Genomic DNA, 12,669 nt, shown 5'->3' with positions numbered 1-12,669 from the left:
CCTTTTAAAAAGGAGTAGTTTTTTGCTAAAAGAATCACTGGCATGTTTATTCAGAGTCAGTACTGTGTTCTTGTGGACCTACGAATTCTGAAGATTTTATTCTAAAGACTATGCATTTCATTAAACTCGGATTCCCCTTAGAGGGTAGAAGTCCTGTTTCTTGACACCTGCAGTATAAGAGGACAAAGAGATCTCTCATATATACTAAAAGGTGGAAAATCCTACCACTAGAGATATTTGTCAACTTTCAAGTTCAGATTACTACATTTAAAAAAATAAAACACAGAATAGAAATAATGTTAGATCATAAAACATACCTGCTAAACTTATAGTGAATACTTTCTTCTTTTCCCCTACTATTCTCACCACCTATTGGATCTTTTTCCCTGGACCCCATATAACTTCTGCTGGTTGAGAAAGTGGTTTATCCAGCCCCCTGTGCTGAAGCTTAATGAAGCTCAGTTTCCTGAACCCAATTACCATAAAAATTTTTGTTCTTCTTTGACACTCTCATTCTCTATCATATATGGACATTCCCTTCTATCCGTTGGTCTAGTATCCCCTCACCTAGGGGTAAACATTTCCCACTCCTCATAGATATGGCATGGCAGTACTATCAGTTTTAGTGCGCCATCCCAACAAGGGATAGCGGCTCTGACTGGTCAGTGGAAACATACCACTTCCCAGGTCACTGTAACTGATCCACGCTGGGACACATGACCCAACTGAAATCAGCCTGAGCCTTAGGCTTATTATATAGATACTGACAGGGGTTTCTTCTCATTAGAATTAATAGCTATGATGGATATTGGTTTGGGGCTCCTACTACAAAGTCAAAGTTTTTTTTTTTTAATGTGAATATGCTTTACTTTCTATATATATAACTGTAAATTTAGAGACAAACAGGGCACATCTAGAGTGGAATGTCCATACACAGCCAAGCAAAGGCCTATACTTGTTCTATTCTTTCTTGTTTTTTTCATGTATGACATGCTTCTGCCTGTGCATTGGTGTATATATGGTATGCAGTCACTTTCTGATAAAAATCACTTAATTTAGAAGATAATTGGAGAGGGAAATTGTCAGTTCATCCCTCATACTGAAGGACCATAACTTATTCCCAATGATTAAAACTTTATCCTGTGTATATTATCTCAATAGCGACAGGGTATATTTCTTTTTTTTTTATTGAGTGATTAAAAAAAATAAATGACAGTGGAATGCATTACAATTCTTATTACACATATATAGCACAATTTTTCATATATCTGGTTATATATAAAGTATGTTGACACCAATTTGTGTCTTCATACATGTACTTTAGATAATGATATCTATCACATTCCACCATCCTTGCTAATCCCCTGCCCCCTCCCTTGCCCTCCCACCCCTCTGCCGTATCTAGAATTCATCTATTCCTCCCATGCTCCCCTTCCCTACCCCACTATGAGTCAGCCTTCTTATATCAGAGAAAACATTCAGCATTAGTTTTTTGGGGATTGGCTAACTTCACTTAGCATTACAGCAGCACAATTCACAATAGCTAAACTGTGGAGCCAACCTAGATGCCCTTCAGTGGATGAATGGATAACAAAAATGTGGCATATATACACAACAGAATTTTACTCAGCAATAAAAGAGAATAAAATCATGTAAGTAAAAGTCTTTTTTTAAATGAAGCCACAAGAACCTATGTTCAAACTTCCTCTTCTGGCCAAGATGGAGTAACAGAGACCAGATTTACCATCCTGCCTAAAATGAATTTTAAAAACAAAAAAGATATGATTCCCTGGCTTATAAAACACTGGACACTGGGCAAGAAAACTTGAGTGATCCTTGAGAGGAGAGAAGAGAAACACACAAAGTAAGACTTAAGACTGCTCCAGCTTACTGAGACAAACCCTCAGCCCAGGAAAAAGTCACTACTCAAAGACTGGCAGTCTCTCTCAGCTAAGGAGAGAGAGGTGGGAGGCAGGATTAAGGCAAACTTGAGTTCATGAAGCAAGGACCATAGAGGGGAGAGCTGCCGAGAGAACTTCAAGGAGTCCTCAATGGGTCTTCAGCTGAGCACTATCAGCACATGTCTGTGGGAAGAGCTCTCTATCAGGGAAAGAGCTATCAGAAAGGCTAACAGTACAAGAGTCGGACTCATACAGTACTGCTACACCCACAAACCTGGGTGGAAAATGTTAGAATTCAGGGAGCATTAAGTCCTCAGAAAGTTTTGCCTCAGTAGTGAAGGAAAAAGTTAGCCTTAGGTTAATGACACTATGGCCCCACATAATAGAGCTTAAAACAAGATTATTAAAAACTAACCTACTTGTATGTTATTTCACTGTATTCCAAAACAAAGCTCAAAGGTAATCAGAGAAAACCAAAGATATGCAGCACTAAACAAAGTAACATTCACAATGCTGAATTCCAATAAAAAATGACCAGGTATGCAAAGAAAGGAAATGTGTTCTATAGTGAGAAAAATCAATCAACTGGAAGCCCATAAATGACACAGATGATGGAATTCAGGATATTACAACAGTTGCTATAATCACATTCCATTCGTTGTAGAAGCAAGTAGAGACATGAAATATAAGACCCAAATTTAATTTCTAGAGCTAAAAATTAAAGTATTTACGATGAAAAATACCTGAATGTTAAGAAAGGCAAATGAAACATTATAGATGAAAATATCCATGAACTTGAAGATACAGAAAAAAAAACTTTGTAAAATCAAACAGAAAAGAGAAAAAAGAACGAAATATGAAACTGACAAAACAGGGAAACACAGCTGAGAAACAGAAGGACACACACAGCTCTTGCCCAGCCACCACTGAAGCCAACCCCTAGACTTCTCAGGTACAACAGCCTACAGATTCTCTCTACTACCTACACCAAGGACCTGAGTCAGGTTTCTATCGTTCACAAACAAGAATCTAACAGAACTCCGTCTCTTGAGGACTCTAGTGAGTCTATTATTTTGTATCTTGTAAACTACAGCAAAACACAATACGCACAGAAACATTAACATATCTCTATTGACTATACCATAAAATTTCTCATTTTTTAAAGCACAATGACTCATCCTCTCTCAAGCCTGAAAGTAAGTCTAGAGACAGGTGACCCTCTAGTAGTCTCCCCTATCTGAACCAAAGGAAGCAAAAATGACCCATCCTCATGCAGAAATGGAAAGTACCTGCCTCTACAGGCTTATATCTTAGAGCTGTGACCCCACAGACTTGGGCTCATACTTCTCAAACAAAACATTCTTAGAAAAGTAAAGAATGCACCTTGCACGCTCTCCTTTTTTTTTTTTTTTTTGGGGGGGGGTTTAACTACTGAACCACATTCCCAGCCCTTTTTATTTTTAATTTTGAGATTCAGTCTTGCTAATTTGCTCAGGGGCTCACACTAAGTTGCTGAGGCTGGCCTCAAACTTGTGATCCTCCTGCTTCAGCCTCCTGAGTCTCTGAGATCATAAGTGTGTGCCACCATGCCTAGATGCATGCTCTATTTTAGCTTCTGAAGTAAAAATATTCTTCAATTAATATTTCTATCTGGTAAAATAAAAAGGAAAAATAGCCTACATATATAGTTACCGAATTTTGTGAATACTTAACTAGTGGTTGTATTTTTTTAATCTATGCAAATTTTTTGCAATCATATGACATATCATAAAACATCCCAACTTAAAAATTAGTAAATATTTTGTCTGAGAAACCAAACCAGGAACACTCTATGAAAGTCTTCAAAATAATTCAGAAAGCCTTAATATTCTTCCCTAAATTTGATAATAGATTAAAATTTGTAAGAGGTATCTCTGGAAAACCAGTATCATAGACTGGGGTTCAGTATTCAGAACATTATCAATTCAAATATTTATAGAGTACCCACAAAATGCAAGGTGTAGTCATCAGCAAAGATACTGTTTCAAGCAAAAGAATGACTCATAATGGAAATACCAACAAATTTATCACCCTCTAATGCAAGTGCCATCCAGTTTCATCCTTCACTTGCAATGGCACCTTGAAAAGTCACTTCACATCTATTGAATTCAATTTCTTGATGCATAAAATTAGACATTTAAAAAATTACTCAAAAACATAGATGTAGAAGTCCACCTGGAAAACTTCACCATCCCCAGACCACTAGATACACTCCTAGGCTGCCTAAATTGTAACTTTAGGGGAGGGTAAGAACATCTTTAAAAGGTTCCCAGGCTGAGTCTTCCCTTTTACTTCACAACCTTCTTACTTTCTCTTTTTTTATCATAGCAAATTAGAATATAAAGAAAAAATATAATTTTAACAACACTAAACAAAATAAAATTAAGTCCTGCAAAGAATTTAATGAAGTCTATCTGCAAAGAAGTAATGGAAGTATGAATGAGAATAATTCTCTAAGGCCCTACTCACTGTAATTTTTTTTAAATTATGTAAAATCAGGAATACAGTATGAAAGACATGTGCCTTTGTGTGTCTTATTTGAATCTTTACTTTGAAAAACTTTTTGAATATTTTTACAAATTGGAAAAATACAGAGAATAATGTAATAAACACCCAGAAATTTGTTTTTATAACATTTATAACATTATAACATTTTGTTATATTTGCTCAGATTCTCTTTTTGTTGTTGTTGTTGTTGTTGTTGGTACTGGGGAGTGAACTCAGGGACACTCAATCACTGAGCCACATCCCAGCCCTATTTTGTATTTTCTTTAGAAACAGGGTCTCACTGAATTGCCTAGCACCTCACTTTTGCTGAGGTTGGCTTAGAACTCACGATCCTCCTATCTCAGCCTCCTGAGCTGCTGGGATTACAGGCGTGCACCACTGTGCCTGGCCAAATTCTCTTTTAATAAGAGAAAGGCAATGATATCAATATGGCTGCTTTGGAATCTCTTCAATCTCCTTTCCCTCCCTGACTGTCCAAATGCAAACACTATCATGGGTACTGGGCTTTTATTTATTTTTTCATTTCATGTTGTTTTTCAAATCCATAAATATTGATATGCCAGTCAACTACAATGTAATATTCAACTACTCATTTACTAAGTCAACAATTACTACTCCTGAGTGCCTGCTATGAACCAGGCAACTTGTCAGACAGTCCAGATTTAAGAGCAAACCAAACAGACGAAAAAGCCTTTCCCTGTAAAGCCCACATTACACTGGAAGTCACAATAAACAATATAAATAAATAATGTAACAATATTGAATAGTGTAACAATATTTTCAATAATATGCCAAATGCTAAGAGGAAAAAAGGGAAAGAAGATGGGAAATGTCTCAAAGGAGCAGGGTTTGCATTTTAATAAGATGGCCAGGGAAGGTTTCATTGAGAAAAGGATGTTCTATAAAGAATGAAAGGAAATAAGGGAGCTAGCTATGTTCTAGGGGGAAAGTGTCTGAGGCAGAGGAAAGAGCAAAAACAGAATGAAATGGGCCTGGCCTGATGACAGCAACAGTGAGGAGCCCAGGGGCCAATTCAGAGAGAGTAGCAGGAATGAGGTTTGAGGAATGAAGGGTGTTCAAGGTGGGAATAGATTAAACAGATCAGAGTAATAACTTTGATCAAGTAAAAATACCAACTCATCCACTGCTTTATCAATGGACATTTAAGTATTTGAGACTTGATGCAATTAAAACAAGGCCACAATGACTGACATTATATATTATGTAAGAAATTTTCTAGTTTGACACATGTGAAATGGAGTAATTGTTAGTGTAAAATCAAGTAATTATGAGGTATGTACATCAAGGTGCTCTCCAAGTTGGTTGTAAGCAATTCACACCTCCATCAGTTTATAGAGGGTTCCTGTTACTACACACTCAGTACCAATACTCTGGACCCTCAGTCTCTTTAATTTTTGCCAATGTGAAGGATCCCAACACTATTGCATTGCTTTATTTACTCATCTATAGGTGGGTCTTTCTCTTAGAGGCCCTCTATTTTTCTCTGTTGGTTTCATTTTTCTATCTTTGTACTAATCCCCCACAAGTCTAATTACTAGGAAACAGATTTTCAAGTTTCTTATTTCTACTAGCCAATCAGGGTTTCTTGTATGAAATTATTTGTTTCACTGGCCCTTTTTCTACTGGGTTTTTATTTATTCTAGGAATTCTCTGCATATTCGCAATACAATCCTATCAATTATATATAAATCCTATTAGTTATATAAATTATTGATGAACAAATGATCTCCTCCTGCTTATTTCATTCATATCTTTTATGTATATAAGTTTTTAAGTATGATGTAGAAAATTATATCAATGTGGTTTATTTCACGCTGATTTATACATTGTGTGTTACTTAAGAAATCCAAAGGCTGGGGTGCAGCTCAGTGGTAGAGCATATACTAGCATGACGAAGGCCCTGGGTTCCATTCCTGGCACCAAAAAAAGAAAGGATAAATGCTTTCCTATAGTTCCTTAAAAGTTTTAAAGTTTCATTTCTCACATTTAGGCACACCTATCACTTGCAGATATTACCTCTCAATTGCTACAGTCCCTCTATGCTCTCCAGGACACCTCATGCTGGCACACACACATTCTCAGCCTCTCACAGCTACTGCCAAATCCCCATAGTGGTAGTGGAACTGAAGCATCCCCTTTCCTATTCTTGATAATTTCATCCAGCACTTTTACATATAAATACACATCCCATATATTAATTTTCACAAACATATATAGTATTACTGGCTCAATGTAAAAATACAAAAGAAACCTACCTTTGGCCAAGTGCTCTTCAGAATAATGGCTCTCTTTCCATCACCAAGTGCATTTCTAAATAGAAAAAGAAAAAATAAAATATTTAAACATCTCCATTCTTTTATTTTTGTAAAAGTACTGTATATTGCTATCTATTTTTATGTTCTGAATTTTCCATGTATATCATTTAGTCAAATAATAATTTTTTAAAATCCACAAAATATACGTCCATTATAGGAAATTTGGAAAATACAGAAAAGTAAAACAAAGGGGAAAAGTCACCCAGAGTCACAATCACAACAACCCAGGAATAAGTATTTTCAGCATTTCTGGAGTATTTCCTGCATATATTGTATCAACATCTTACCTATGCATAACTAAAAATTTGTATATTTGCGTGCAATGATTTTGCCTTTCAATAATAAGACTTCTGTAGCCAAAATTTTAACTCCCAGGTCTTGTTAGCTAAGCTATACGAACAGAGCATGCATTCCTGGACAGAAGGCCTAAGTTAAGTCCAATTCAACTGCTAATTCTCCTGGGGCCTTAAAGAAGTCATTAATATCCCTGAACCCACCTTCTCAACTGTAAAATGAAGATAATAATTCTTTCTTTTCTAGCTGTTTTGAGGTAGATGCTAAGTTAGAAAATGTAAACATCAGTATATGCATACTCAGTCTCTCAGTTGCCTGGCTTACCTTCAACAACCTCTCATACCTCAACTCAGTCATCTACCATCACACCCCTTTGGCAAAACTTAGCATCACTCAGAACTGTCAAACTCCTAAATCCACTTGTGAGGGCATCCAACTCTTACTGGTTAAACTATTTCCTACTATCTTCTCAGGGTGTCTAACTCATTGATTTGCCTGCTTTCTCTTTTTCCTACTCCCCTATTTATCTGGTTTAAAATTCACTGGTTTATCATTTTGTATTCACACATATTAATTCATTATTCTTAAAAAGAGATTATAAAGAAGACCAAAACTAGGTATCATACCACCAGATATCAATTCCTAGTAAAAGGCTATATACAAAAAAGAAAAAAAAATTAAAAAGTATGTAAGACAACTTAACCAACAGAAAACAAAAGAGAAACCAGGAATGGATTTGACACAATCACCTGATTTATGACAAAGTGACACTGCAGTGCATGGAGAAAATAATACTTTTTAAAGAAATGGTGCTGGGTCAATTGGACATTCATATGAATTTTGAACCCTACCTCACATGAAATACAAAAATCAACTTCAGAAGGCTTGCAGATCTAATTATCAAAGTTAAAATTGTAGAAGAAACAGAGTACACCTTGGTGGCTTTGGAGTAAGCAAAGACTACAAACAAAAAGCACTTACCATAAAGGAAATAATTAATAGAACCTACTACATTAAAATTAATAACTTCTCAGTGAAAACATCAAGAATGAAAAGGTATTGAGAAGACATCTGCAACACAAGTCTGACCAAGGACTCATCCAGAATACAAAACAATACAAAAAAACTCCCACAAATGAATAAGACATTCAACCTAGGAAAAATAAAAATCAAGCAAAAGACCATGAGAATATCCAAATAGTCAATAAGCATATGGAAAAATACTCAACTTAAATATCCTTACTTGAATTATAGAAATGCAAATTAAAATTACAGTGCTATATACTCCCACCAAAATATCTAAAATGAAAGATGCAAAATGATAAGTGCTGGTGAGGACATGGAACTGAAATTCACATGTTGCCAGTAAGACCATAAAGTGATAAAACCACATAGGAAACTATGCATTAAGGCTAAATACAAGCATACCTTCTGTCCCAGCAATTCAAGTCCTCGATTATACACTTTAACAAAAATGGATACATACATTTACAACACTATCTGTAAAAGCCAAATACTAGAAACTACCAAAATGCCCATCGACAATAGAATGGATAAAACATGGTATATTCATGCAATAGATGAACACTTTACAACTACATGCAACAATATGGATCTCAAAAAGAATGCTGAAAGTCAAACACAGAAGAGCACATAGTATGCAATTCCATTTATAATTGCACAAAGACAGGCAAAACTAACCTCTGGAAGTCAGAACAGTAGTAATATAGGGGAAGGACTTGGGTAGTGACTGGAAGGAGAAACAAGGGGGACTTCTTAGGTACTGGGTCTGTGATGTGGGTGGTTTCAATTGTTTGGTCTCTGAAAACATGTATTAAGATCTTAAAAAAAAAAAAAAAAACACCTACAAAGAAAAACTCTTTTTTTTCTGTTGGAGACCATTATCTGGTTTGATGTCTGAGCCACAATGGCCACTCTGCCATCCTGAAGGGACAGCCCGCTGACCAAGTGACACTCTAAGGCTGGAAGAAAACAGGTCTCTGATTACACTGTTCAATAATCTTAGAACCACCTTCTTTTTGAACTTGTGAATGAGATTGTTTTCTTCACCATTTACACCATTTGCCTCAGTTTGTTTTGTGAAGCCCAAAATACCTTAATCTAGTGGCACACCTCTTAAGCTTCAGTCTCTCCCCCAGCAAGTTTACAAGTTACCTGCGCTAGCTGTCTCCATTTCTTCTCACTTTATTCAACTCACTCCAACCACCTTCTGTTCCAAGACTCCTACTAACAGATCTACTAGTAAATGATGTTCATGTTGCTAAACCCAAATTCCATTGAACTAACTGGCTTCTCAGCAGCCACAGACTCCCCTGGCGACTCTCTCACTTCTATGACACCACACTTAGTTTCCTACCTACCTCCCCAGCCACTTCTTAATAGTCTCCTAGATAGGTTTGTCCTTCTCTTGACTGATTATTTGTGTTACTCAAGGGTCAATCCTGATTCCTCTTCTAGTCTCAGACCTGCTAAAGGCCAGCAGGTCTCAAACTTGTTTACACATTAGTACTATCAGAGGAGATTCTAAAAGCCCAATGCCCAAACTTGACCCTAGATCAGCTACACCCTAGCATCTTTGGGTAATCTTTCTTCAGAGCTCAAATGATTCCATTGTGCAATTCAAATGGAGACCTTCTTCCCTAAGCAATCTCACCCATATCTACAACTTCAAATCATCTAGGTCAACTATCCCAAACATGAGTTCCACACCCACAAAACTCACTGCTATATGATATACTAACATGGATGTGTCACATGCACTTCAATTTAATTTGAAGTCAAATTCTACCTCCAATAAATGTATTCATCTTCCAGTGACTGACCAATGTCATGAATGGGCCCAGAAACCATTAAGACAAAAACCTTAGACCAATTCTAATCATTGCCTTCTCCTTCAAATCCCTACACCAAACCACAGACAATGTCTGTCAACTTTCTCTCTAAAGTACCTTGAATCCTTCCACTTTTCCACTTCCACTACCATTACCCTGCTCCAAGCCATCATCATCTCTGACCTGCTGTCCTACAGCAGACTCCCAACCCACTTCCATACCGCATCCCCCTCAAATCCATTCTCCCCATTGTACTAATGGTGCTGCCTCCCCTTACTACAAAATCCTTTACTTTTTTCTCACCACTTTTAAAAGCCAATAACCTTGACATAGCCTACAAGGTCTAGTGCCAGATTACCTCTCCCTCTCCTTTGTCTTCAGGCCACCTGGGACACTATCAGTTCCACAAATGCAACACAGCCCTTCCCATCCCAGGCCTTCACATTTCTGGCCCACTGTTAATAACACAAGAACTATGTATTTTTGCTAATTTCTGACATCAGCCAAGATTTTTCTGAAAGAATCCCAAGAATTTGTTGAATCAGGGCTGAATGCTACTTTTAAATTAATGCTATGACTATAATTGTATTATATTAATATTACAATTGTACCATATACTATAAATACCCAAATTTTTACTAATATATGAATATATATTGACTATAAATTTTCACATTTACTACCATTGTGGCCAGATCCTACTATTAAAGCAAAGTGAGCATAGTAAATCACATGGGGGGCTACGGCTCATCCAAACCAGTGCAACCCTAATCACTCTGGTGAATGGGTGAGACTTTTGGCAACAGAAATATGGTGCAACATACATTGATGACAATGGGAAGATACAAACAGTTATTTACTATTGGAAACTATGTAACATGGTCAGAATACTAGATAGAGGGTAACAACCTATTCTAGCTCAGGCACTCTAATTACTATTAAATAAGAAAGTATGTCTATTTCTCCAACCACCCTACTACCTCATGTACACAATATGCTACATTTTGCCCTAAAATAACATTAGGAAAGAGTACCTATTCCCTCTTCCAATTTCCATGATGTTTTGCTAATTACTCGGGAACACTCCTCTCTCTACCCCTAACTTTTCCCAGGGGTGGGCATGGGAGGCACTAATTATATGTGGCTTAGCCTCTTTTTTCTCACTCTGAGACCTTAAAAAAACTGACAGACACCAGATCCCCTTTTCTTCCAGACTTAAAGTTAACAGGATCCTGGTTTGCCAGTTCCATTCGTGACTGTTTCTGAATTAATAACAAGTCACTTAGCTACCAGACTTAAGGCTCCTCATCCTAATGATTCTATCAGTGATGAAGGTGACATGTGACTAAAAGTAGCCCGTTTTCTGCAACCATCTCTTAACTAATTCTAGACTTGGGTGCAGAACAGATGCTATTTACTGACTCTCTAAGTACATGTGAATACAAGAATTTCGTGAGCCACAGGCTTTCTCCCCTTAGTCTCATTTCTCAACAAAGAAATAATAACTATTTCACAAGTTTCTTAATGTTACCACTAAACTACAAAAGCAGGATTCAGATGTAAGAGTCACTGTCAAATACAGTGATTAATAACCATTAGTTGAATAAGCATATACATTTTGAATCAAAAGTTAGTATCTGGTCAGGCACAATGTCAAATGCCTATAATCCCACATGCTCAAGGCCTGGCTCAGAACTAGCAAGACCCTATGTCAAAATAAAAAAATAAAAAGAGCTGGGGATTGGAGCTCAGTGGCAAAGCACCCCTGGGTTGAATCCTTAGTATTTAAAAAAAAAAAAGCATCTGAATTTAAAATTATATATGCTCTTTAAGTAACAGAAAGTTATCAGGAATTTATCCTACAGATATACTTGTACCTGGATACACAGCATAAGTAAAAGGATACTTATTATGGACCTATAATTAATTATTTAAAACTGAAAATCAATGTCCTAATAAATCTAATTATAAACAAAATAATCTATACTAACAAAGCATACGTAAAAACTGATAGATTACTTGAGTAATCCATTCAAGTAAAATACTACGTAGTCACGAGAAAGAACAAGGAAGATCTCTAAATACACTGATATGCAACAAGCTCCTGGATTTAAATATAAAAAAGTAAGATGTACAACCACAGTGTAGTTATGTTCCCACCATGTTTTTTTTTTTAAAAAAAAAGATATGTTACACTGAACCAAGTGAAAATTGTCTATATTCGGATTTACAAAAATTATTTCATGTGGTTCCACATAATGAGTATTTCTACAGGCATAAGACATAAGACATTATGGAAATGCATAAGGACATGAAGAGAGGGATTAGGGAATAGATCTGAGTTGGGCAGACATTTCAGTGTACCCTTTTCTACTCAATCTTTTACTATCATCATGTTTCTGCTTTTTAAAAAGGGGGTATACCCCAAAGAAGACTAAAAACTGTTTTCTTCAAAAACAAGTTCAGTAGCTTCTAAATAAAAATAGAAACCATACAAGTAAGAGAGAATGAGGAATAATTCGTCAAACCAACATATTCACACTGAAAATACACACACAATTTTTTTAATTCTCACAGAAACATACAGTTAAGTTGCTTTATACCTTTGGTCTCACAAAAAAAAAAAAAAAAAAAAAAAAAAAAAACAGAAAAAATAGCCAAGGGAGGAGTCTGTTACTAATCACAATTGGCATCTGATGAAAGGGAACATTGTATGATGAATAAATTAACTTTTATGTG

At 36.2% G+C, this 12,669-nt stretch overlaps 1 protein-coding gene across 13 annotated transcripts in view; it reads right to left on the bottom strand.

The window, feature by feature from the left end:
• TTC3 (tetratricopeptide repeat domain 3) overlaps positions 1-12,669 on the bottom strand; it is a 120,782-nt gene that overhangs the window by 81,136 nt on the left and 26,977 nt on the right. For all 13 annotated transcript variants that reach the window (XM_081300639.1, XM_081300642.1, XM_081300637.1 and 10 more), the window contains one exon: positions 6,725-6,779. Coding sequence is in view for 7 of the 13 variants with exons in the window: in XM_081300642.1 (XP_081156768.1) it covers positions 6,725-6,779 (55 nt within the window). In the remaining 6 variants the exon portion in view is untranslated. The remainder of the gene's footprint in view (positions 1-6,724; positions 6,780-12,669) is intronic.

Source organism: Spermophilus citellus (genome assembly GCF_964194105.1).
Source record: "Spermophilus citellus genome assembly, chromosome: 7".
NCBI classification, from domain to species: Eukaryota; Metazoa; Chordata; class Mammalia; order Rodentia; family Sciuridae; genus Spermophilus; species Spermophilus citellus.
Note: the sequence above shows the minus strand (reverse complement) of the source record. Positions and strands in the feature narration are given on the sequence as shown.